General features: G+C 51.8%; 1 protein-coding gene across 3 annotated transcripts in view; it reads left to right on the forward strand.

Annotated features, from left to right (window-relative positions):
• The first annotated feature begins 2,820 nt into the window (after positions 1-2,820).
• Positions 2,821-25,921, forward strand: part of CCDC40 (coiled-coil domain containing 40) — a 23,178-nt gene continuing 77 nt past the window's right edge. Inside the window, exons 1-20 of one of the 3 annotated variants that reach the window (XM_029057035.2) lie at positions 2,821-2,878; positions 4,251-4,311; positions 5,271-5,762; positions 6,870-7,017; positions 8,119-8,279; positions 8,793-8,876; positions 8,957-9,176; positions 9,924-10,081; positions 10,893-11,015; positions 11,662-11,783; positions 12,636-12,879; positions 14,255-14,437; positions 15,247-15,492; positions 16,766-16,979; positions 17,349-17,518; positions 17,686-17,777; positions 19,591-19,711; positions 20,425-20,613; positions 23,237-23,395; positions 24,814-25,921. The exon at positions 24,814-25,921 is cut by the window's right edge and continues 77 nt beyond it. In XM_029057035.2, the coding sequence (XP_028912868.1) occupies positions 2,847-2,878; positions 4,251-4,311; positions 5,271-5,762; positions 6,870-7,017; positions 8,119-8,279; positions 8,793-8,876; positions 8,957-9,176; positions 9,924-10,081; positions 10,893-11,015; positions 11,662-11,783; positions 12,636-12,879; positions 14,255-14,437; positions 15,247-15,492; positions 16,766-16,979; positions 17,349-17,518; positions 17,686-17,777; positions 19,591-19,711; positions 20,425-20,613; positions 23,237-23,395; positions 24,814-25,062 (3,468 nt within the window). In that variant the 5' untranslated portion in view covers positions 2,821-2,846 and the 3' untranslated portion in view covers positions 25,063-25,921. Of the gene's footprint in view, positions 2,879-4,250; positions 4,312-5,270; positions 5,763-6,869; positions 7,018-8,118; positions 8,280-8,792; positions 8,877-8,956; positions 9,177-9,923; positions 10,082-10,892; positions 11,016-11,661; positions 11,784-12,635; positions 12,880-14,254; positions 14,438-15,246; positions 15,493-16,765; positions 16,980-17,348; positions 17,519-17,685; positions 17,778-19,590; positions 19,712-20,424; positions 20,614-23,236; positions 23,396-23,605; positions 23,684-24,813 lie in introns of those variants that run through there. The other 2 variants (XM_029057036.2, XM_029057037.2) reach the window with 2 other exon arrangements.

The raw sequence follows: 25,921 nt of genomic DNA on the forward strand, positions 1-25,921 counted from the left end.
CACGTGAGGCTCGCAGTTAATCCCCATTTTCCAGATGAGGTCACTGAGGCCCAGAGAAGTGAAGTGACTTGCACACAGTCACACAGCTGACAAGTGGCAGAGCTGGGATTTGAACCCATGACCTCGGACTCCCAAGCCCGGGCTCTTTCCACTGAGCCATGCTGCTTCATTCATCCATCCATCCATCCATCCATCCATCCGTCCGTCCGTCCGTCCGTCCGTCCGTCCATCCATCCATCCATCCATCCATCCATCCATCCATCCATCCGTATTTATTGAGCTCTTACTATGTGCAGAGCACTGTACTAAGCGCTTGGAATGTACAATTCGGCCACAGATAGAAACCATCCCTGCCCATTGATGGGCTCACAGTCTAATCGGGGGAGTTTGACGGACAAAAACAATAGCAATAAATAGAATGAAAGGGATGTACACCTCATTAACAAAATGAATAGGGTGATAAAAATATATGCAAATGAGCAAATGAGCACAGTGCTGAGGGGAAGGGAGAGGGGAAGGAGCAGAGGGAAAGGGCACACAGTTAATGCTATTTGTTGAGCGCTTATGCTGTGCCGAGCACTGGGCTAAGCGCTGGGAGAGGAGCATACAGCACAGTTACTAATAATAACCATAATGATGGTGTTTGTTTGTTCATTCACTAGTGATAATAATAATAGCGATGATGGCATTGTTAAGCCCTTACTCTGTGCTAAGCACTGGGGGGATTCAAGGTTGTTCCGGTTAGGGCTCACAGTAGTATTTACATGGCACTTACTACTACTAATAATAATGGTATTTAAGCGCTTACTATGTGCAAAGCACCATTCTAAGCGCTTGGGGGATACATGGTGATCAGGGTGTCCCACGTGAGGCTCAAAGTCTTCATCCCCATTTTACACGAGGTACCTGAGACACAGAAAAGTGACGCGACTCGCCCAAAGTCCCACAGCTGACAGGTGGCGGAGTCAGGATTAGAACCCAAGACCTCTGACTCCCAAGCCCGGGCTCTTTCCACTGAGCCACGCTGCTAGGTGCAGAGCACTGGACTAAGCGCTTGGAATGTACAATTCGGCCAGAGATAGAGACAATCCCTGCCCAATAATGGGCTCACAGCCTATTTTAGTGCTTGCTATGCGCCAGGCACTGTTCTAAGCACTGGGAAGACACACTCCCTGCCTGCAACGAGAAACAGCGTGGCTTGGGGGAAAGAACATGGGCAGGGGCGGTCAGAGGACCTGGGTTCTAATCCCACCTCTGCCAATGCTTGCCAGCTGATCTAGTCACTTCGCTTTTCTGAGCCTTAGTTCTCCTGTTCTCCTTCTTAGACTGCGAGCCCCATGCGGGACAGGGACTGTGTCCGACCTAATTCATTTGTATCCACCCCAGTGCTTAGAACAGTGTTCGACACATATTAAACGCTTAACAAATACTACTTCAAAAAACACAGTCTATAGGGAGACACATTAATATAAATGAATTACGGATCAACCAATCAACCGTATTTATCGAGAGCTAACTGTCCATAGAACATTTTATTAAGCGACAACGAAGGAAATGACGGTCTAGAAGGGGAGGCAGATATTAATAGAAATAAAAGAAATGACAGTTATGGCCCTGAGTGCCGTGGACTGAGGGAGGGTGGATGCAAATCCAAGGGCCCATCTCTCCTCCCCGGGAGTTTGCCAAGGGTCGGGGTGGGGCCGGGCTTGCAGCCAGATGGAACAAGATCTTCCAGGATATTAGATCCGGGATCACCGCCTCCATTTCGGGAATTGTAACTAAAGCTTCCACCTGTTCATACACACACACACACTCTTTCCATTTTTGAATTGGCCTATTTATGCAAGTCTAGGGGGAGGCTGAAAAGACTCCTCACTGGGTTGTCCCCTCTAGACTGTAAGCTCGTTGTGGGCAGGGAATGTGCCTATCTAGAGAAGCAGCGTGGCTCGGTGGAAAGAGCCTGGGCTTCGGAGTCAGAGGTCACGGGTTCGACTCCCGGCTCTGCCACTTGTCAGCTGGGTGACTGTGGGCGAGTCACTTAACTTCTCTGTGCCTCAGTTACCTCATCTGTAAAATGGGGATGAAGACTGTGAGCCTCACGTGGAATGACCTGATGACCCCCTCACCCAGCACTTAGGAAAGTGCTCTGCACATAGTAAGCGCTTAACAAATACCAACATTATTATTATTATTATTGTACTGCCCTCTCCCAAACGTCCAGTACAGACACATTCCCTGCCCGCAGTGAGCTCTAAGCCTTTTTTCCCATCCCATTTCAGTGAATGGCAAATACTAGAGTATTTATATAACCACAATCATGATCCACTAGCCTAGTGAGAATGGCACTTCAAAACCGTTTCCATCAATCAATCAGTGAACTGAGGCATAGAGAAGTGAAGTGACTTGCCCACAGTCAAACAACCGACAAGTGGCAGAGCTGGGATTCGAACCCATGATCTCTGACTCCCAAGGCGGGGCTATTTTCATTTAATAAATGTAAGCCCTTAACCAATACGACAATGATTAGTATTGCACTCTTCCAAGCGCTCAGTACAGTGCGACGCCCGTAGGAAGCGCTCAGTCAATCCCACTGATTGATTGATGGATTGAAATTTCCAAGGGTCACTTCTTGGTGCTGGCCACTGCTCAGCTCTGGTCCCAATAAAATCTCATTTTTCCTGGCCAGCGGTGCCAGGGGAAGGCGGGTGGTTCCATTTCAGGTGATGGGAAGGGGGGGTGGGAACCGGGAGGGTGACTCCTCCCCGAGGAAGAGGGAAAATGGTACCTTCCTCCGGGGGGGGGGGGTCGCCGGCTGCGGGATGTTGACACCGTCTCCTAGCAACGGGATGATGGCGCAGCCCGGCGAGGACCGCAGCGGGTGAGGGGGCTCCACCGAGGGATGGATAATAATCATGTTGGTATTTGTTAAGCGCTTACTCTGTGCAGAGCACTGTCCTAAGCGCTGGGGGAGATACAGGGTAATCAGGTTGTCCCACGTGAGGCGCACAGTCTTAATCCCCATTTTACAGACGAGGGAACTGAGGCACAGAGAAGTGAAGTGACTTGCCCACAGTCACCCAGCTGACAAGTGGCAGAGGCGGGATTCGAACCCGTGACCTCTGACTCCCAAGCCCGGGCTCTTTCCACTGAGCCACGCTGCTAATAACGACGGTATTGGTTAAGGGCTTACTGATAATGTTGGCATTTGTAAGCGCTTGCTATGTGCCAAGCACTGCTCTAAGCGCTGGGGGAGATACAAGGGATTCAGGTTGTCCCACGTGGGGCTCCCGGTCTTCATCCCCATTTGACAGATGAGGTCGCTGAGGCCCAGAGAAGTGAAGTGACTTGCCCAAGGTGACCCAGCTGATAAGCGGCAGAGGCGGGATTAGAACCCACGACTTCTGAGTCCCAAGCCCGGGCTCTTTCCCCTAAGCCAGGCTCCAGGCACTGTCCTAAGCGCTGGGGTGGGTTGCCGGGTGGGTACTACTCTGTGCCTCAGTTACCTCATCTGTAAAAAATGGGGAAGATGACTGTGAGCCCTACGTGGGACAACCTGATGACCTTGTATCTACCCCAGCGCTTAGAACAGTGCTTACCACATAGTAAGCGCTTAACAAATACCAACATCATTATTATTATTAGAGGAGCAGCGTAGCTTAGCGGAAAATGGCAAGAGCCCGGGTTTGGGAGTCAGAGGACGTGGCTCCTAATCCCGGCTCCGCCACTCGTCAGCCCTGTGACTTTGGGCAAGCCACTTCACTTCTCCGCGCCTCGGTGACCTCATCTGCAAAATGGGGATTAAAACTGTGAGCCCCACGTGGGACAACCTGATTACTCTGTATCTACCCCAGTACTTAGAACAATGCTTGGCACGTAGTAAGCACTTACCATCATCATTATTATTATTATAATAAGCAAATGGGGTTGGACACAGTCCCTGTCCCACGTGGGGCTCACAGTCTTAATGCCCATTTTACAGAGGAAGAAACTGAGGTGCAGAGAAGTGAGGGGACTTGCCCAAAGTCACACAGCTGATAAGTGGCAGAGCCGGGATTAGAAGCCACGACCTGTGACGCCCAAGCCCGGCCTCTTTCCACTGAGCCACGCTGCTCCCATAATTATTTGTCAGCGAAACACATATGGTGTAGGGAGCTTTTCTAGATTACTGAAATACCTTTAGTTTTTTTCAATTTTGCAAGATCAGAAATGAGGTTTTTTTAAAAACCGTTTATCTGTTTAACCAAAATCAGGCCTGAGATGGAAGCTGGATCAATTTCTGAGGAAGAAGAGCCGCGGGCCGAAGATGGAGGGGTAAAGTTTTGTTGTAAAGATTTATTCTGCCCTTCTGTGGTTATGGCTAGAGGATAATAAGTACTGTTATTATGGCATGTGTAAAGCACCTACTATATGCAATACAGCGTGCTAAGCACTGGGGTAAGATGCAATAATAAGTATTGTTATTGTGGCATGTATTAAGCACTTACTATGTGCAATACAGTGTGCTAAGCACTGGGGTAAGATGCAGGATAAATAGCTCGGACATTCCATTTTTTTAAAAACGGCATTTGTTAAGAGCTCACATTGCGCCAGGCATTGTACTAAGCACTGGGATAGATAAAAGCTAATCCGGTTAGACACAGTCCATGACCCACATGGGACTCACAGTTTAAACAGGCCTTGCTGCCCGTTTTATAAAAGAGTATTTATTGAGCATCTATTGTGCCCAGAGCACTGTCTTAAGCGCTTGGGAGAGTATAGTAAAGTCAGGAGACACTATCCCTGTTCTCAAGGAATTTACAATTACTGGGTGCAGAGCACTGTACTAAGCGTTTGGGAGAATACAGTAAAGTTAGTGGATGTGATAGACTTTAAGGTGTTTATAATCTAGCAGAGGAGGCAGATACTCAAATAAAAGATAGGAGGAAAAGCAGAATGCTTCCTATTTAGACCATGAGCCCCATGGGGGACAGGGACTGCGTCTGATTTAATTAGCTTGTATCTACCCCAGCGTTTAATACATTGCCTGGCACGTAATCAGTGCTTAACAAATACCATTTAAAGAAAAAAAGAGGTAGTGCTAAAGTATTTATACCTGTCATCTATTGCCACGTTCAGTGAGTCACTTCTCTGAGCCTCAGTTACCTCATCTGTAAAAAGAGGATCGAGACTGTGAGCCAACGCGGTTTGGTTGTATCCACCCCAGCGCTTAGTACGGTGCCTGGCACCGAATAAACACTTAAACACCATCGTCATTACTATTATTATTACAGTTGGAGAGAAAAGGTGTCAAAAAGGAAAAGGAAGAAGCCGATTCTAGGGAAGCATCAGGAGAGGAGTCCAATCTAGTGCAATTCCCAGGACAGGAAGTCGATTCAACGCAACCACAAGGAGAGGAAGCCAGTCCAACACAGATACCAGGAGAGGAAGTCGAGGAAGCTGGTCCAACACAACAAGTGGGAGAGGAAGTCGATTCAACACAACCACCGGGAGAGGAAGTTGATTCAACACAACCACCGGGAGAGGAAGTCGATTCAACACAACCAGCGGGAGAGGAAGTCGATTCAACACAACCAGCGGGAGAGGAAGTCGACTCAACACAACCGCCGGGAGAGGAAGTCGACTCAACAAAACCACCGGGAGAGGAAGCCGATCTAACACAACCAGAGGGGGAAGCATCTGCCCTTCCTCAGCCCCGCGATGCAGCTGCAGTTGACCCACTTGAGGTGGATGTTTCCAGAACCACCAGTCCTTCACCTGGTTCGGTGAGTGACCCTGAATTCTCAGTCAGACTTCATCAAGCTTATTTTGAACACACACCTGATTCTCGGCGTTGTCTTGGGTACAAGACCCCTGGCTTCGAGGACTTCATCGCCCAATTAGGGAGACGAGGCTGGTGAATTGACAGGAGTGGGGTTTTTTTTGGTTTTTGTTTTGCGGGGTACTTGGGGAACAGTACGGCTTAGTGGGTAGAGCCCGGGCCCGGGAGTCGGAGGACCTGGGTTCTGATCCCGGCTCTGCCACTCGTCTGCTGTGTGAACTTGGCCAAGTCACTTCACCGCTCTCTGGCTCAGTTCCCTCAGACGTAAAATGAGGATTAGGACTGTTAGCCCCATAGGGGACAGGGACTGTGTCCATTCTGAATAATCTGTATCTTCCCCAGTGCTTAATTAAAAAAAAAATAAATAAAAATGATATTTTGTTAAGCGTCTACTGTGTGCCAGAAACTCGGCTAAGCGCTGGAGTAGATACAAGCTAGTCAGGTTGGACACAGTCCCTGGCCCACATGGGGCTGACAGTCTTAATCCCCGTTTCCCAGATGTGGTAACTGAGGCCCAGAGAAGTGAAGTGATCTGCCCAAGGCCCCACAGCAGGCAGTGACAGAGGCGGGATTAGAACTCTGGCCTTTCTCGCTCCCAGGCCCAGGCTCTATCCATTAGACTGCTCTACTTCTAGGTGTGCTTGACATATAGTAAGCGCTGAACACATAATTAATAGATAAGGACTTGACACAAGTGTTTAACAAATATCTAATAACTACTAATAATAACAATACTGATATTTGCCCGAGTTGGACGTGAAGAATGCCCTCTGGGAGAATAAAGACCCTTCTTCGGCCCCGTTTGAATCTTTTCCCACTCCCTTCTGCGTCGCTCCAGCCCCCAGCCCCCCAGCACTGTAGTCCATACCCGTTTATTCATATTAATGTCTGTCTCCCCCTCTAGACTGTCAGCTCATTGTGGGCAGGGAATGTGTCCTTTACCTTGTTGGAACAAGCGTTTAGTACAGTGCCCTGCATACAGTAAGCACTCAATAGATACGATCGATGGGTTGATTGATTCACTGAAGCCTTGAGTTGTTTTTATCCCCAGGGAATCTCAGACGCACGTGACTCTTTTTCTCAGAAGCCAACTGACCTGGAACAGTGTGAATGGACAGGGAGGAGTGTCCAACTATCGTCCGGAATGAGCAGCGAGAGATCTCTGTCTGCACTCAGGGCAAATATCCTGGAACAGATAGGTAATTGATTCCACGTCCCCCTATACTGGAAGCTTTTTGAGGGCAGGGATCGTGTGGCCTAGTGGCAAGAGCAGGGGCTTGGGAGTCGGAGGATGTGGGTTCTAATCCCATCTCTGCCATCTGTCTGCAGTGTGACCTGGGGCAAGCCGCTTAACTTCTCTGGGCCTCAGTCACCTCCTCTGTAAATGGGGATTTAAGGCTGCGAGCACCACGTGGGACAAAGTGCCTACCTTATATGTACCCCAGCCTTAGAACAGTGCTCGGCACATAGGAAGCGCTTAACAAATACCATCATTATTGTTATTGCCAACTCTTTTGCACTCTCCTAAGCGCTTAGTACCGAGCTGTGCCCAGGCTAGGCCATCAGCTCCTTGAGGAGGAGAGATTGAGTCTACCGATTCTATAATACTCTCCCAAATGCGTGGTTCAGTTCGCTGCACACAGTAGACTGGAAACTCCTTAAGGACAGGGATCTTGTCTGCGGACCATTATACTCTCTAGACTGTAAGCGCGTCTTCTAGTTGGCCTCTTGCCATCTTGTGAAAATCTCCTCTTTAGACTGATGAGAAGCAGCGTGGCTAGTGGCTAGAGCCCGAGCCCACGTTCCGAGCCCTGGCTCCGCCGCTTGTCTACTGCGTGACCTTGAGCAAGTCACTTCACTTCTTTGTACCTCAGGTGCCTCATTTGAAAAATGGGGAATAAAACCACGAGCCCCGCGTGGGACAGGGACCGTGCCCAGCCTGGTTTGCTTGTATCCAGCCCAGCTCTCAGTACAGTGCCTGACACAGAGTTCATTCATTCAAAAGGATTTATTGAATGCTTACTATATGCAGAGCACTGTACTAAGCGTGTGGAATGTACACCTCGGCAACAGATAGAGACAATCCCTGCCCAGTGACGCCTGAACGCGTAACAGATCCCGCAGTCAATTAGAAAGGGAGCTTCTTATCGGAGGGGAAGGCCTCTTCCAACTCGACCATACTGCTCTCTCCCAAGAGCTTAGTCCAGTGCTCCACAGACTGGAAGCGCTTAATAAATACCGTGGGGGGGAATCGGTTGATTCCCTGGCCCTGAATCCCATCGCTTGCTCCCCGCCTGCAGGTGACACCAGTGAAATCAGGTCACCGAGCTTCTTGGAGGCCTTGAACCAGCTCATGAAAGACGAGAGAGATTACAAGGAGGAGGAGCCGAGCTTGGAGGAGAATGAGGAGGAGGAGAAGGAGGAGGAAGAAGCCCAGCTGGTGGTGTTGGATCCAGACCATGTAAGAAAACAGACTCAAAGGATTCAGCCTTGGGGAGCGGCGTCGCTGAGTGGGTAGAGCCCGGGTTTGGGAGCCGGAAGGACCTAGGTTCTAATCCCGGCTCCGCCACTTGTCTGCTGTGCGACCTGAGGCAAGTCATTTAACTTCTCTTTGCCTCAGTTACCTCATCTGTAAAGTGGGGTTTAAGACCGCGAGCCCCACGTGGGACGGGGACCGTGTCCGACCTGATTACCTTGAACCTTCCCCAGCGTTTGGAACGGTGGTTGGAACAAAGTAGGTGCTTAACAAGTACCATTATTATTGCTATTATTGTACTGCCCGCTCCCAAGCGCTTAGTCCAGTCCTCCGCCCACAGTGAATGCTCAGTAACCACCTCTAGACCATCAGCTCTTCGCAGGCGGAGCGTACACCTACCGACTCCGTTGTACTGGACTCCCCTCCGCGCTCGGCCCAGTGCTTCGCACACAGTAAGCGCTCCGCAAGGAGCTCTGATCGACTGTCCCTCCGTTCCAGCCGCTGATGACCAGATTCCAAGCCGCTCTGAGAGACTACCTCACGCGGCAGATAGACCGGCTGCAGGTGGAGCTCCGAGAACTGGTAAGCGGCGGCGGGAGGCCTAGTTCCCCGGTTTCCGGTTCCCTCCGCGGCCGGCGGGGTTGACCGGTTTCTCGGCACAGACGGTGGCCACGAGGCAAGAGAGAGAGCGGCGGGAAGAGCTGGGCATGAGCCTGTACGGGATCCAGCAGCAACTGGCCCGCCTCCAGAAGGATCTGGACAAACATCGGGACCGCTTCGCCGCCGTGGCCTCGGACCGGAGGCGGGCGGAGGAGAGGCTCGGGGAAGTGCGGCTCCTCTACGACCAGACCACGGCCAGGGTCGGCGAGGAGCACAAGAGAGGTGCGTGGGCCGTCCGGAAGCCAGGCAGTTCGTTTCGCTTCATTTCAGTCGTCTCTGTGGGGCGCTGACTATGTGCAGAGCGCTGGACCGAGCGCTTGGGAGAGGACAGTACAACAGTGAACGCTCGTATTTACGGAGCGCTTACAGAGTGCGGGGCACTGGACTAAACGCTCGGGAGAGGACCACGTGTGGGTTCTAATCCCGGCTCCACCGCTTTTCTGCTCTGAGACCTTGGGCGAGTCACTTCACTTCTCTGGGCCTCAGTTCCCTCATCTGTAAAAAATAGGAGTTGAGATGGTGAGCCTCATGTGGGACAGGGATTGTGTTCAACCCAAAGATCTCCTATCTACCCCAGCGCTTAGAACAGTGCCTGGCACCTAGTAAGTGCTAAACAAATACCATTATGATTGTGTATATTTTTATTACTCTATTTGCTTTGTTAACGAGGTGTCCATCCCCTTGATTCTATCTATCGTGATTATGTTGTCTTGTTTTTGTCCGTCTGTCTCCCCCAGTTAGACTGTGAGCCCGTCACTGGGCAGGGATCGTCTCTATCTGTTGCCGAATTGTCCATTCCAAGCGCTTAGTCCAGTGATCTGCACATAGTAAGCGCTCAATAAGTACGGCTGTTTGAATGAATGATTACTATTAATAACAGAATTAGCGTTCAATGGATGCTAATTAGCTTTAGCCCCCATCAGTTAGCATCGACTGATGGATGGATTGATTGCCCCGGTTCCCCCGCAGTTTCCGCCCTGCAGACGGAGTTGGAGAACCTGTCCCTGCGTCTGTTCTACCTGCAGAACATGGACCAGGACATCCGCGATGACATCTCCGTCATGAGGCGGGTGGCCAAGAAGTCCGAGACGGACCAAGCGCGGGCCCAAGTGGAGAAGAAGAAACAGGTGTGTCGGGCGAGAGCCTCGGCCTGAAAAGGCCCCATTCGGAGCCGACTTTCACGGGAGGGTGGGGATCTTTATTGAGCTCGGACTCTGTGCAGAACCCTGCGCTGAGCGCTTGGGAGAAGACTATGACAGTGCTTTTTTTGTTTTTGTTTTTCACGTCTTGTTAAGCGCTTATGTGTCAGGCACTGAACTAAGCACTTGGGCAAATACAATACAGTTTTTCGTCTTTTTTTGTTCGTGGTTTTTGGTAAGCACTTACTCTGCATAAGGCACTGTACTAAGCGCCTGGGCAAATACAGTACACCACAGTACTTTTCGTCTTTTTTTTTTGTTAATGTTTTTTGTTAAGGTCTTACTGCATGTCAAAAACTGTACTGAGCATCTGGGAGAGTACAACCCAGTTTTTTTCTTTTGGTTTTTCTGTTAATGGTTTTTGTTAAGTGCTTATATCTGCATCAGACACTATAATGAGGGCACGAGGGAAGTACAATTTTTTTTTGGTTTTTATTCGTGGTTTTTTGTTAAGCGCTTCCTATGTGACAGGCACCGTACCAAGCACTGGGGTAGATTCAGGCTAATCAGGTTAAACACAATCTGTGTCCCACATGGGGCTCACGGTCTTAATCCCCGTTTTTACGGATGAGGTAATTGAGGCCCAGAGAACTGAAGTGACATGCCCATGGTCACACAGCAGACAAGCAGCGGAGTCAGGATTAGAACCCAGATCCTTCCGGCTCTCCGGCCCGGGCTCTTTCCACTAGGCCACACTGCTTGCCACAACTGACGGACCTCTTCCGATCATGTTCTGTAGGATCTGTACGTGGACCAGCTGACCAGACAGGCCAACCAACTGGAAGAACAGATCGCCCTGTACGAAGCTCAGTACATCGCTCAGGCTGAGGATACAAGAGTCATAAGACTGGCGGTGGCGGAGGTAATAATAATAATCGTAATGGCATTTATTAAGCGCTTACTATGTTCCAGGCACTGTACTAGGTAGGAGGAGACCTTAGTCTTTATTTATAGGGTGTCCATATCTGTAGTTTATTTATCTATATTCAGGTCTGTCTCCCCCTCTAGACTGTAAGCTCGTTGTGGGCAGGGAATGTCTCTGTTTATTGTAATAATAATAATTATTATGGTACCAAGCACCGCTCTAAGCACTAGGGTAGATCCAAGTTGATCAGGTTAGACACAGCTCTTATCCCACACTGGGCTCACTGTCTTAATCCCCATTTTACAGATGAGGTAACTGAGGCCCAGAGAAGTGAAATAACTTGCCCAAGGTCACACAGCAGACCCGGGGCAGAGCCGGAATTAGAACCCAGGTTCTTCTGACTCCCAGGCCCCGGGCTCTGTCCGCTAGAACACGCTGCTTCTCGATTGTACTCCGTATTGTACCCTTCCAACCACTTAGTACAGTGCTCTGCGTGCAGTAAGTCCTCAATAAATATGACTGACTGACTGTTTAGCTTGTATCTACCTCAGCGCTTCGAGCAGTGCCTGGCACAAAGCAAGCGCTCGACAAAGGCCATAAAAAACAAGCCAACACCACGGCTCTTCTTCTTCTTCTTCTGCAGGCCAGTTTCGAAATAGAAACGATCAACCTGGAGAAGAAGCAGCTTATGAATCAGTGGTCCAGCAGCCTGGTGGGCATGAAACGCCGAGATGAGGCCTTCACTGCCGTCCGGGAAGCGCTGAGGTAATGGGAGCTCGTCGTGGGCAGGGAATGTGTCTGCTCTATTGTTCTATCGTCCTCTCCCAAGCGCTCAGTCCAGTGCTCCGCACTCAGTAAACGTTCGATAAATACCACTGACTGACTAAGCGCTAGGATGGACGGAAACTAATCAGGCTGGACACGGTCCATATCCCACGTGGGGTTCACAGTCTTAATCCCCATTTTACGGATGAGGAAAATGAGGCCCAGAGGAGCGCAAGTGATGTGCCCAAGGTCACGCAGCAAGCTGGTGTTGGAGCCTGGATTAGAACCCAGGTCCCTCTGAGTCCCAGGCCTGGGATCTTTCCACAAATCAGTCAGTTGTATTTATTGAGGGCTTACTGTGTGTTCAGCACTGTACTCAATGCTTGGGAAAGTACAGTATAACGGTAAAACAGACACATTCCCTGCCCATAATGAGCTAACGTGCTCCTTCTCATTCATTGTCATTCAAAGGAGGTCTTCCACAGGGGTCAATGTTTTATTATTATTATTATCATTATCGCATCTGTTAAGCTCTTACTCTGTGCGGGGCATTGTACTAAGGGCTGGGGTAGATACAAGCTAATAGTGGTATTTATTAAGCACTTACTGTGTGCCAGGCTCTGTACTAAGCCCTGGGATGCTTTCGAGGAAATCGGATTGGACACGGTCCCTGTCCCGCATGGAGATCCCCATTTTACAGATGAGGGAACTGGGGCCCGGAGAAGTGAAGTGATTTGCCCAAGGGCAGACAGACGGCGGAGCTGACTCCCAGCCCCAGGGTCTGTCCGGTGGGTTAGCCCCCCTTCGCCAGCCCCGGGGCCTAAATTCCCTGGGCCCCGTGAACCCCTTCAGGTTATCTCGGCGCCAGGCCAAGTCCGTGGACGCCGAAATCGAAGGCTTCAAGAAATCCATCATGAAGGAGGAGGAGAGGAACGAGCTCCTGGCGAGGATCTTGAACCGCTCGGAGACGGACGCGGCCATGAGCCAGAAGTTAATAGCGCAGTGCCTCGCCAAACAACAGGTCTTGAAGAACGAATTCTCCACCTTCAGCCACATTCTACACGACACCGAAGGACTCCTCAGCCACACCTGCTCGGTACGAACTTCCGGGACCAGATTCTCGTCACCGTTTATTATCTTGGCTTTTGCTAAGCGCCTGATGGGTGCCAAGCAATGGTTTAAATGCTGGGGCGGATGCGAGGTCGGACACGGGCCCCGTCCCACGTGGGGCTCACGGTCTAAGGAGACTGTGATGGGCTCCTCCGTGCAAATTAAGCGGGTTGAGACTCTGTCCAAGTCCCACGTGGGGTTTACAGTCTAAGGAAACTCTAAGCTATCCGAGGGAAAGTACGGTGGGTTGAAAGTAGGTCTCCCAAATGCTTAGCTCCGGGTTCAGGAGATGTCCAATAGATGCCATTGATTGATTGTTTGATCGATCGATTTAGAGGAGCATCCTGGCCCAGCGGAAAGAGCCCGGGCCGGGGAGTCCGAGGACCCGGGTTCTAATCCCGCCCTGCCACTTGCCTGCTCTGGGACCTTGGGCCAGTCACTTCACTTCTCTGGACCTCGATTTCCTCCCCTGTAAAATAGGGGTTCAATCCCCGTTCTCCCTCCGCCTTGGCCTGTGAGCCCCGTGTTGGACAGGGACTGTGTCTGAACTGATTGAATTGTGCCTCCCCAGCGCTTAGTACAGTGCTTGCACATAGTAAGCACTTAAATAAAAAAAAAGGTGGTATTTGTTAAGCGCTTACTATGTGCAAAGCACTGTTCTAAGCGCTGGGGGATACAAGGTGATCAGGTTGTCCCATGTGGGGCTCACAGTTTTAATCCCCATTTGACAGATGAGGCAACTGAGGCACAGAGAAGTTAAGTGACTTGCCCAAGGTCACACAGCTGACTAGCGGTGGAGCCGGGATTAGAACCCGTGACCTCTGACTCCCAAGCCCACCCTCTTTCCACTGAGCCACGCTTACAGAATACCACAGTTGTTAACAATCAGTCGTATTTATCGAGTGCTTACGGTGTGCAGAGCAAAGCACCGTGCAGAGCGCTCGGGAGAATACAAGAGAACAATAAATCTACAGGGGGAGACGAACATTAATAGAAATAAATAAATGAAAGATATAGACGTAAGTGCTGTGGGGCTGGGGGTGGGTGTTGAATAAAGGGGCAAAATCCAGGTGCAAGGGTGACGCGGAAGAGAGAGGGAGAAAAAGAAGCAGTCGATGGTATTTATTGAGTGCTCGCTGAGTGCAGGGCACTGTACTAAACGGTTGGGAGAGGACGATAAAACCATCTAACAGACACAGTCCCCGCCCACGAGCCCACAGTCTAGAGGGGAGCTCACAGGGAGGGCTCGGCCCCCAGTGGATATCTTCGTTTGATCGAACGATGGGTGGGTTTTTTGATTTTCTTCCTGCCTGGCATTTCGGTACCGAGCCCGATTCGGGGTGCTCCTCTGTCCCCCCCAGGATCGCAACGCCTGCACGAGCGACCTCCTGACCCTCCAGCAAAGCATGGAGAAGGAGGTGGGCGCCAAGAAGGACATGGAGAACGTCATCGTGGAGAAACTGCAGGATCAAATGACGTCCAGCAAGATGGCCAAGTATTTCGTCCAACTGAATTCCAAACTCCAGAAGAAGAAGACGGATCTGGTCAGTCAGTCGGTCGTATTTATTGAGCGCTTACAGGGCGCAGAACATTGTACTGAGCGCTTGGGAGAGGACAATACAACAACAGAACAGACGCATTCCCGCCCGCGACGGCCTTACAGTCTAGAGGGGGAGACAGACATTAATATGTCCGAATAAATTAGAGATATGGATATTCAGCGCTTAGTACGGTGACCGGAACATAGTGAGCGCTTAACAAGAACCATAATCATAAGGGCCGTGGGGCTGGGGGGGGGAATGAATAAAGATACAGTCATGATACCCGGGTCCTTCTGACTCCCCGGCTCTATCCAGTAGGCCGTGCTGCTTCTTAAGTTGATTATCCCCCCCAAAAGACGCCCCGAAATTCACTCAGCGACTGAGTGAATTCTGCTGGGCATAGCCTTTTGGGGGCTCTATCCATTAGGCCACACTGCTTCCCGTTATCGCGGTGTCGGTCGCTGTTATGAGACCCTGGAGCTGCTTCTCGTGCCTGCCATCCCGAGGGGTCACGAGAGGACCCGGGTTCTGATCCCGCCTCCGCCACTTGCCGGCTTGGGCAAGTGACTTGACTTCTCTGGGCCTCAGTTCCCTTCTCTGTAAAATGGGGGATTAACACCCGGAGCTCCATGGGGGACAGGGACCGTGTCCAACCCGATTGACTCGTATCTCCCCCAGCGTTCAGTCCAGTGGCTGGCACATAGTGAGCGCTTAAAAAATACCACAGTGTACCCCGGCGCTTAGTACAGTTCCTGGCACAGAGTAAGCACTTAACAAATACCACCGTTACTATTATTAATCATCATCATCAGGTGACGCACCTGTCCAAAATCGGAGGGGACATCGCCCAGGCCACTCTGGGGACCACCCAGACCTGTGGCCGAGTGGCCACGCTGAGGAAGAGCCTGATGGAGGTGGAGAAGGAAACGAAGAGGGTGAACGACCTCATCACCAACAGCGAAAACGAAATCTCCAGGCGCAACCTCCTCATCGCGCGCAAGCAGGGCATCATCAACCTGTACAACAAGAAAGTGGAAGCCATCATCTCCCAGCTGGGGGTAGGTCCGCCCCCCCCCCCCCCACCTCCCGGCCTGGGCACCGGGGCTTCGATAAAAGCCCCCTCTCCCCCTCAGGACCCGGGTTCCGATCCCGCCCTCCGCCACCCGTCCGCCTTGTGACCTTGGGCACGGCACTTCACTTCTCTGGCCCTCCGTTACCTCATCTAGAAAGTGGGGATTAGGACCGTGAGCCCCACGTGGGACAGGGACTGCGTCCGACCTGATGAGCTCGTATCCACCCGGTGCTTGGTACAGTGCCTGGTGTGTGGTAAGCGCTAGAATACCACAAAAAAATACGCTCAGGGGCTGTATGAAGCTGGGAAATCCAAGCTCTGGATCGCAGATCGTAACGGTACTACTACTAATAATACGAAGACTAATAATTATATTAATAATATCGCCACTTGTCTGCGCTGTGACGTTGGGCAAGCACTTTACTTCTTTGTGCCTCAATTCCTCTCATCTGTAAAATGGGGATGAAGACTGCGAGCCCCATGTGGGACGTGGATTCGGTCCAACCTGATTACCCTATATCTACCCCAGTGTTTAGAACAGTGCCTGGCACATAGTAAGTGCTTAACAAATACCATGAAAAAACAAGCAAACAAAAAACCAGGGATTGAATCCCCATTTTGCCGATGAGAGAACTGAGGGCCAGAGAAGTGAAAGGGACTCACCCAAGGTCACCCAGCAGGCAAGTGGCGGAGCTGGGATCAGAACCCAGGTCCGTCGACTCCAGGGCCTGAGCTCTTTCCACTAGGCCACATTTCCTCTCCACTGTCACGTTTCAACCCTCCTGGGACCCTCCTCCGCATAAATACGAACCGGTACTAACCGTCTCCCTTCCCTCCTCCCGGGGGGCCCCAAGAAACTGTCTATCCTGTCCCCAAAATAGCCATGGGGAGGGCAGTCTCAGCTCTCAGTGAGTTTCTGGTGGCTCACCTCACTGTGGGCAGGAAATGTGTCTATCACCTCTATTATATTGGACTCTCCCAAGCGCTTAGTCCAGTGCTCTGCACAGAGTAAGCGCTCAAAAACCACCTCTAGGCTGTCAGCTCGTCGTGGGCAGGGAACGTGTCTATCCGCCCTGTTGTACTGTCCTCTCCTCAAGTGCTTAGTCCAGAGCTCTGCAGACGGTAAGTGCTCAATAAATACGATCGCTAGATCGAACCCAAGTGCCTAATACAGTGCTGTGCACATAGTAAGCTCTCAATAAATGCCGGTGATTGATTTACCGATTGACCGATGAGCGTCTCCGCCTCTCGCTCCTCAGGGGGAAGAGCTGGGGCCCCTGGAAATCGAGATCAGAAGGCTGACGAAACAAATGGAAGAGTACAGCTCCGAGGTCGTGGCCCTGCAGATGTCCTGGCTCCGGCTGCAGAACGAACTGGTCAAGGTGACCCGGGAGCGGGAGGACCAGCTGGGCGTCGTGGACCTGTTCAAAAAACAGATCACCATCCTGGAGCAAAAGAAACTGCGCACGGAGAGTAAGTGGGTCCAGAGAGGCCGACCGATCCGGGCCCGGGGTTCTCCTCTCCGGTGTCGGCCCCGCTCGGCGTCCACCGCGCCCCGCTCGGGTGTCGACCCTGCCCAGGGTCCACGATCCACCGCTCCGTTGTCGGCTCTGCTCGGCACCCACCTCCCTCGGTCAACCAATGCTATTTCCTGAGCGCCTGCTGCGTGCAGAGCACTGGACTAAACGCTTGGGAATGTACAGCGGAGTTGGTAGTACACGTTCCCCGCCCCCAAGGAGCTGACGGCCTCCAGCCCTCCGGCGTCGGCCCCCCAGGCCCACCGCTCCCCCGGGATTCGCCTTCCCTCCCCTCCCGTTGCCCGTCGCCGCCTCTCTCCCTTAGAAAAGATCGACCAGGAGAAGGCCGAGCGGAAAGACATAGAGCATCACACGAGGTCCCTGTGCACCGCCATGAAGAAGCTGAACCTGCTCATCTGCCAGAACAGCAGCAGCTCAGAGGAGCTCCAGCAGGGCAACACCATAACGGAGAACGAGTTTGTGCGATCGCTCAAGGTCCGCTGGCCCCCTCCCGCCACGCCCCGGTGCCCTCGGAGGGGCCGGAGAACCTCCCCCGGAACACGGTCCTCTGTCCTCGGGACCAGCCGGGCGCCGTTCTGTCTCTCAGGCGGGCCCACCTGGCCCTCTTAGAGTAGCAGCCCCGTTGGGTTTCTCTCCTCCAGGTTTCTGAGAGAGAAGCGCTTGAAATGCAAGAGAAGCTGGGCCAACGTCAAGAAGAAAAGGAGCAGCTGCTCAATAACCTGGTGGAAGTCGAGTGAGTTGCAGATTTTCTGTTTCAACCTTGTCGTCCCCCTATAAAAACTGTCCTCAGCTCCATCCCGAATGCCCACCCTGCTCCCCTTTAGGCCTTTCTGAGCTGTCCTTTAGCCTCCCCTCCCTCCTAATAATAATAATGATAATAAAAATGGTATTTGTTAAGTGCTTACTATGTATTATGAAAGAGCCCGGGCTGGGAAGTCACAGGTCGTGGCTTCTAATTCCGCCTCCGCCGCTTGTTCAATACTACTATTGAATTGTCGGCTGTGGGACTTCAGTGACCTCATCTGTAAAATGGGGATGAAGACCGTGAGCCCCACATGGGACAACCTGATTACCTTGGATCCATCCCAGTGCTTAGAACAATGCTTGGCACATAATAAGTGCTTAACAAATACTATCATTGTTACAAAGTGCGGGGGTAGATCCAAGACAATCAGGTCCCACGTGGAGTTCGCAGGCTAAGAAGGAGGGAGAATAGGGATTGAATCATGAGAATGATGGTGTTCCGTTTGTCAAACACATTATTATTATTATATTTTTAGTCCCACGTGGGACTCGCAGGATAAGTAGGAGAGAGGACAGGCATCGAATAATGATAATAATGATGGTGCTTGGCAAGTGCTTATTATTATTATATTGGTTAAAGTGCTTACTATAGGTTTCACACTGTACTAAGCACAGGGGTAGATCAAAGTTAAGCAGGTCCCACATGGGGCTCACAGGCTAAGTAGGAGGGAGAACAGGGAAGCAGCTTGGCCTCCTGGATAAAGCTCGGGCCTGGGAGTCAGAAGGACCTGGGTTCTAGTCCCGGCTCCGCCAGTTGTCTGTTGTGGGTCTTTGGGCAAGTCACTTCACTTCTCTGGCCCTCAGTTCCCTCATCTGTAAAATGGGGATTAAGAGTGCGAACCCCATTTGGGACAGGACTGTGGGCAACCTGATTAGTTGGCATCTACCCCAGTGCCTGGCGCATAGCAAGCGTTTAACAGAAACCGTAAACGAGGCAGGACGAGGCAGAAGGGGATGGAAGAAGTGGAAAGGAGGGCTTAGTCGGGGAAGGCCTCTTGGAGGAGGTGGGCCCTCAATAAGGCTTCGAACGGGGGAAGAGGGTAATCGTCCGTCGGAATTGAAGAGGGAGGGCGTTCTGGGCCAGAGGGAGGACGGGGGTGAGGGGTCGGTGGCGAGATAGACGAGATCGAAGTGCGGTGAGTAAGTTGGCATTAGAAGAGCGGAGTGTGCGGGCTGGGTTGGAGTAGGAGAGCAGCGAGGTGAGGTAGGAGGGGGCGAGCTGATCGAAGGGTTTAAAGGATTAGGAGAGAGACTGACAAGGGAGGGGGGACAGCGGTGACGGGAAGACGGACAGCCAGAGACGTAACCGGGCCACCCACCCAAGGCGCAAAGCCTCGTAGGTAGAAAAAGAGGCGTTTGCGACCCCCGGCTGGAAGTTGGACGTTCAAGAGCCGAAGATCCCGAAGTCAGTCGCAGCTTCCGTAGCACTCTCCCCGTCCAACTGCCCCCTTCTCCGGCTGAGGCGGGGACAGCGTCGGACATTAGAACCGCAAGCTCGCTGTGGGTGGGGAATGTGCCCGCCGACTCTGTTGTGTGAGACGCTCTGCAGACAGGAAGTGCTCAGTAAATACCACCGATTGACAGAACCCTGGGCCGAGAGGCCACAGAATCCCCAGTGGCGTTTCCTCGGCGGAAACGCTGGGAGCCACAGGGCCGGCAGGGAGCCGAAAGAAACCTTTCCCATTCCCGCCTCTGCCCCCCGTGCCTTCCCCCTCCCCTACCCCGTCACCTTGCCCTCCCAGACAACAGATTATGCTGTGGGAGAAGAAAATCCAGCTGGCCAAGGAGATGCGGGCAATGGTGGATTCGGACACAGGCCAGGGAGAGATCCGGGCCATGAAGACTGAGATCCATCGGATGCAGGTTATTATTATTATTGTTGTTATTATTATATTTAAGTGCTTAATAATTGTGGATTTGTCAGGTACTTTCTATGTGGCAAGCTCGGTTCTAACCCGTGAAGGCTGAGATCCATCAGTTGCAGGTTATCATTATTATTACTATTATTAAGTACTTAATAATTATGGCATCTGCTATGGTATTTACTGAGCGCTTACTACGGGCAGAGCACCAGACTAAACGCTTGGGAGAGCGTGCAACGGCAGAGTGAGAAGCAGCGCGACTTAGCAGATGGAGCCCGAGCCTGGGAGTCAGAAGGGTCTGGGTTCTAATCCCAACTCCTCCACGTGTCCGCTGCGTGACCTTGGGCAAGCCATTCCACTTCTCTGGGCCTCAGCCCCCTCATTTGTAAAATGGGGACTAAGAGTGGGAGCCCCATGGGGGACAGGGACTGTGTCCGACCTGATTAGCTCGTATCTACCCCAGCACTTAGAACAGTGCTTGGCACATAGAAAGCACTTAAGAACCATCATTATTATTAATATTATTACACGTGAGTATCATTAATTCACTCAATCGCATTTACCGAGCGCATACGATGTGCAGAGCACTGTACTAAGAGCTTAGGAGAGGACAGTAGAACAATAAGTTCTCCGGTGGCCCTGAAGCTGGTTCAGCCCAGGACCCTGGTGGTCCTGGTGACCCCCACGGCGACCCGGCCCCCTCCCCCTCTCCAGGTGCGGCACGCCCAGCTGATGAAGAAGCAGGAGAAGATGATCCGCGACACGGAAGTGGCCGTCTCACTCCGAGAAACCATCTTGATCCGGGCCGAAAGCCAGAAGAAAATCAACAAGAAGCAACTCACGCGGAGCGACTTTCACCACAAACAGATGGAGCTGAGGAGGAAAATCAAGGAGACGCAGAAGGTGGGAAGAAGCGCGGCCTAGTGGGTGGAGCCCGGGCCTGGGAGTCAAAGGACCTGGGTTCTCATCCCGGGCTCCGCCACTCGTCGGCTGTGTGACCTCGGGCGAGTTACTTGACTTCTCTGGGCCTCTCGTTCCTCATCGGTAAAATGAGGATGAAGCAGCACGCCCTAAGTGGGTAGGACCCGGGCCTGGGAGTCAAAGGTCGTGGGTTCTCATCCCACTTGTCAGCTGTGAGATCTCGAACGAGTCGCTTCACTGAATAATAATCACGGTGTCCGGTAAGCGCTTACTATGTGCCAAGCACTGGGGTAGATACAAGGTAATCAGTTGGTCCCACGTGGGGCTCTCGGTCTTAATCCCCATTTTACAGATGAGGTCCGGATGAGGTACAGAGAAGTTAAGAGACTTGTCCCAGGTCACACAGCTGACAAGTGGCAGAGCCGAGATTCGAACCCATGCCCCCGACTCCAAAGCCCGTGCTCTTTCCAGTGAGCCACGCTGCTTCGCCTCGGTGTCCTCATCTCTGAAATGGAGGTTGACTACTTGTTCTCCCTCCCACTTAGATTGTGAGCCCCGTGTGGGCAGGGACTGCGTCCCATCTAACGATCCGGTGTCCACCCCAGACTTAGTACAGCAGAAGCGGCGTGGCTCAGTGGGAAGAGCACGGGTTTAGGAGTCAGAGGTCACGGGTTCTAATCCCGGCTTCGCCACCTGTCAGCTGTGTGACTTTGAAGTCACGTCTCGGTGCCTCAGTTCCCTCATCTGTAAAATGGGGTTTAACAACAGTAATGGTATTTGTTAAGCTACTTACTATGTGCCAAGCACTGACCTAAGCGCTGGGATAGATACAAGGTAATCAGGCTGTCCCACGTGGGGCTCCCAGTCTTCATCCCCATTTTACAGACGAGGTAACTGAAGCCCAGAGAAGTGAAGTGACTTGCCCAAAGTCACACAGGTGATAAGTGGCGGAGCCGGGATTAGAACCCACCACCTTTGACTCCCAAGCCCGGGCTTCTTTCTACTAAGTCGCGCCTCACGTGGGACCACGTGATGACCCTGTATCTACCCCAGCGCGTGCTCGGCACATAGTAAGCGCTTATCAAATAGCAACATGATTATTATTACAGCCCTGGACACATAGTAAGCGCTCAACACCACCATCAGAAAGATAAAAAAGCTGGAGGAATTGGTTGCTGAAGGCCGCTGGGGCCACGAGGGGACAGCACACCCGGCCTGACCCAGGGTCCCTGCTAATCGTTACTGGTATTTATTGAGCGCTTATTGGGTGCACTGTACTAAGCGCTTGGGAGAGCCCAATACAGGCCGAGTAGACATTTCATTCGGGGCTGATTGGCTATAAATAAATACTGGAGTGGTTATAAACAGGAGTGGTTGAGAAGCAGCGTGGCTCAGTGGCAAGAACCTGGGCTGGGGAGTCAGAGGTCATGGGTTCTAATCCCCACTCCCCCGCTTGCCAGCTCTGTGACTTTGGGCCAGTCACTTCACTTCTCTGGGCCTCAGTGACCTCATCTGGAAAATGGGGATGAAGCCCGGGAGCCCCACGTGGGACAACCTGATGACCTTGTATCCCCCCCAGCGCTCAGAACAGTGCTTTGCACATAATAAGCGCTTAACAAATATCACCATTATTATTGTAAACCTCCCCTTTATGCCACCTCCAGCGCACACTTTGTGCTAAACCCGGGGGTAGAAACTGGAGGGTCATCTCAAATGCGGTCCCTGTCTTGCTCCGGGCTCAGAGTCCAAGAGAGGAGAGAGAGACGGAGGAGGCATCTTCTCCCCACTTTACAGAGGAGGGCACCGAGGCTCGGAGAGGAGAAGCGACTCCGTGGCCAGAGCCGGAATTGGAACCCAGGCCCTTTGACTCCTGGGCCCGGGCTCTTTCCATTAGGCCACACTGCTTCCCTGATCTTAAAGTCGATTCAGTGGGTTTATTTGTTGTCGAAGCTTCTGAACCAAAAAATAATAATTTTTTAAAATATGATTTGATCTTCCACCCCTTATTGAATGAACAAAAACTGTTGACCGTTACTAGTCAAATATTCAGTGGCATTAACTGAGTGCTTTCTTTATGGGCAGGGAATGTATCATCGGTTTATTGTTGTATCGTCCTCTCCCAAGCACTTAATACAGTGCTCTGAACACAGTAAGCGCTCAATAAATAGGACTGACCGGCTGGCGGAGCACACGGAGATGGGGTAATCCCACCTCATCCCTGGCATTCCTTTTATTCGTTCATTCTTTCAATAATATTTACTGAGTGCTTATTGTGTGCAGAGCACTGTACTAAATGGATGGGAGAGGACAATATAACAACAGACACATTCCCCGCCCACAGGGAGCTTTCAGTCTGGAGGGGGAAACAGTCCTAGAAATGAATAAATGACGACGGATAATGACATAAATGGTGTCGGGCTGGGATGGGGGATGATTGAAGACAGCAAGTCAGGGGGATGAAGAAGGGAGCCGGAGAAGGGGAAAGGAAGGTGCAGTCAGGGAAGACCTCTGGGAGGAGATGGGCCTTCAATAAGACTTTGAAGGGGGAGAGTCGTGGTCTGTCGGATTTGAGGAGGGAGGGGGTTTCCCGCTTGGTTTTCCGTAGAACGCCGAGGAATGCAACCGGACCCTCGTGGAGCTGGAGAAGGCCCAGGAGTCCCTGAAGGGCATCATCCTGGCCGGGCAACAAGAGCTGTCCAGCCTGCAGGCCGACAGTGACATCCTCGAAGCTGACATCGACGGTTTCCTCGACCAGAAACGGCAGGTAAACGGTCGCGGCCCCGCTCCTGCCCCGGGCCTCCTGCTCAGACTGGGAGAGGGCCAGCGTGCATTTTATTAGCTTTTTTAATGGTATTTCTTAAGCACTTAGTATGTGCCAGGCACTGTACTAAGTGCAGGGGTAGTTACAAGTTAATCAGATTGGACCCAGTCCTTGTCCCACGTGGGGCTCACACTCTTAATCCCCATTTTACAGAAGAGGGAACTGAGGCCCAGAGAGGTGAAGTGACTTACCAGAGGTCACCCAGCAGACACGTGGAGGAGCCAGGATCAGGTCCTCTGACTCCCAGGCCTGTATTCTATACACTAGGCCTCGCTGCCCAAATGGGGGAGGGACAGCAGACATTTTATTTTATCTTATAATGGTATCCGTTAAGCCCTTACTTTATGCCGGGCACTGTGCTAAGCGCTGGGGGAGATACAGCTGATCATATCGTTTAGACTGTGAGCCCGTTATTGGGCAGGGATTGTCTCTGTTGCTGAATTGTACATTCCAAGCGCTTAGTACAGTGCTCTGCACATAGCAAGTGCTCAATAAATACTATTGGACCCAGTCCGTGTCCCACAGGGGCTCCCATTCTTAATCCCCATTTTACAGATGAGGGAACCGAGGCCAGAGAAGAGAAGTGACTTGCCCAAGGTCACCCAGCAGACCAGTGGCCGAGCTGGGATTGGAACCCAGGTCCTCCTGACTCCCAGGCCCAGTGGGCCACGCTGCTTCTCTTTATTACGGCCGTTTTACAAATGGGGGAACTGAGGCCCAGTAAAGTGACTTGCCTGAGACCAGTTAGCAGTGGGGTTTAGTGGCAAGAACATGGGCTACTTTACTACTCGGCACGCTTAACAAGATACTATCATTATTATTATTATCAGCAAGCCAGGGGCCGAGCTGGGCTCCATCAATTAGTCAATCATATTTCTTGAGCACTTATTGTGGACAGAGCGCTGTATGAAGCGCTTGGGGGAGGCCAACAGAACAGAGTTCGTTCATTCAATCATATTTACTGAGCCTTTACTGTGTGCAGAGCACTTATTAAGTGCTGAGGAGAGGACAATACAACAATAAACAGACACATTTCCTGCCCACAATGAGCTGACAGTCTGGGAGGGACAGGGAGGAGATAGACATTAATAGAAATTAATAAATAGATATAGACATGAGTGCCGTGGGGCTCGGAGGGGGTTGAACAAAGGGAGCAAGTGAGGGTGACGGAGAAGAAAGTGGGAGAAGAAGAAAGGGGGACTAGGAGAGGACGGGCCCTCAATATGACTTTGAAAAGGGGGAGAGTCATTGTCTACTCGATGTATTTATTGAGTACTTACTGCGTGCAGAGCGCTTGGGAGAGGACGGTACAACAGTAAACACATTCCCTGCCCACTCCTCACCCTCTTCTCCCTCCCCAGAACCTCTCCGAAATCGTCACCCTACAGCGCCGGCAGAAATGGTTCCAGGCGGCGAAGGAAGGGCGGTACTTATTTCGGTTCCGGACCGAGCAAGTCATCCAGGCCGAGAAGCAGAGGCTTCTGGGCCGCATCAGCTGCATCAGCAGCATCGTCGACCACCTGAAACAAGAATATCCCCAGTACCAAGGGGCCATGCTGCGAGTCAGCGCTGTGCTGGAAAAACAGCTCTGGACACCTGGGTCCCGTTAGCACGCGGACCCAGACGGGCGGGAGGAATCACCCCCGACGACCCGGCCTCCGCTTCCAAACGTCAAAACGGAACGACGACGGCTTCGAAGAGAAATAAGCACCGTTATTTCCCCCCTCACGGTGAACCCGGCGGGATTTTTCAAAACCGAACGATAAATCAGGTCGCCGTTTGGCCCGGCCGTTCCCGTTGCTTGTAGGTGGAAGCCGGGAAGCGCCTATTTTTCCGTCCTCCCCGCCGGGGGCGAGAAGAAATCGCCGGTGGACAAAGTAAACTAAATCAGCCCGGTTTGGGTAGATGGTGAGAGGGACCATTTCGACCCTCTTTCCTCTCCCACTTTCCAAATTCTGAGGGATAGAAGGGGTGGGGGAAGGAATTTCTGGCCTTGTGAGCCATGGAATTGAAATAACTAGAAAGAGGAGATTTAATCTGGGAGTTGATCGCGTCCTTGTGTTTCACAGACCTCCCCGCTGTCCTTACCCCGTTGTGTGGCGACCCAAAATAGACCAAAATCCTCTTCTGAAAAATGTCGAGAGCTCATCCTCCTACACCCAACCGGAGCACGGCAGTGGTCCCTTCACGGGCCGATGAGGAATGAGATTCCTGCCGCCCGAAACCGCTTTCTCCTAGGGCTCAAAGCCTTCCCTTCCCTGAAAAAAAAACACCGTGGCCCATCATCCATTTTCAAACCGCCGAGTGAAATGTTAATTAAGTATTTCAGCAGATGTTCTGAAATGTGATCATTAAAAAAAAGACAGGTGTGCATATTTCCGTCATCCCCCACTCACCAAAAGCTACAATCCCCTTCTCTCCAGCTCACAACTCGGGTGAAGACTCCCCCGTTGTCATTCCCAGCATGAA

This window comes from Ornithorhynchus anatinus, unplaced genomic scaffold (genome assembly GCF_004115215.2).
Source record: "Ornithorhynchus anatinus isolate Pmale09 unplaced genomic scaffold, mOrnAna1.pri.v4 scaffold_264_arrow_ctg1, whole genome shotgun sequence".
Classification (NCBI taxonomy): Eukaryota; Metazoa; Chordata; class Mammalia; order Monotremata; family Ornithorhynchidae; genus Ornithorhynchus; species Ornithorhynchus anatinus.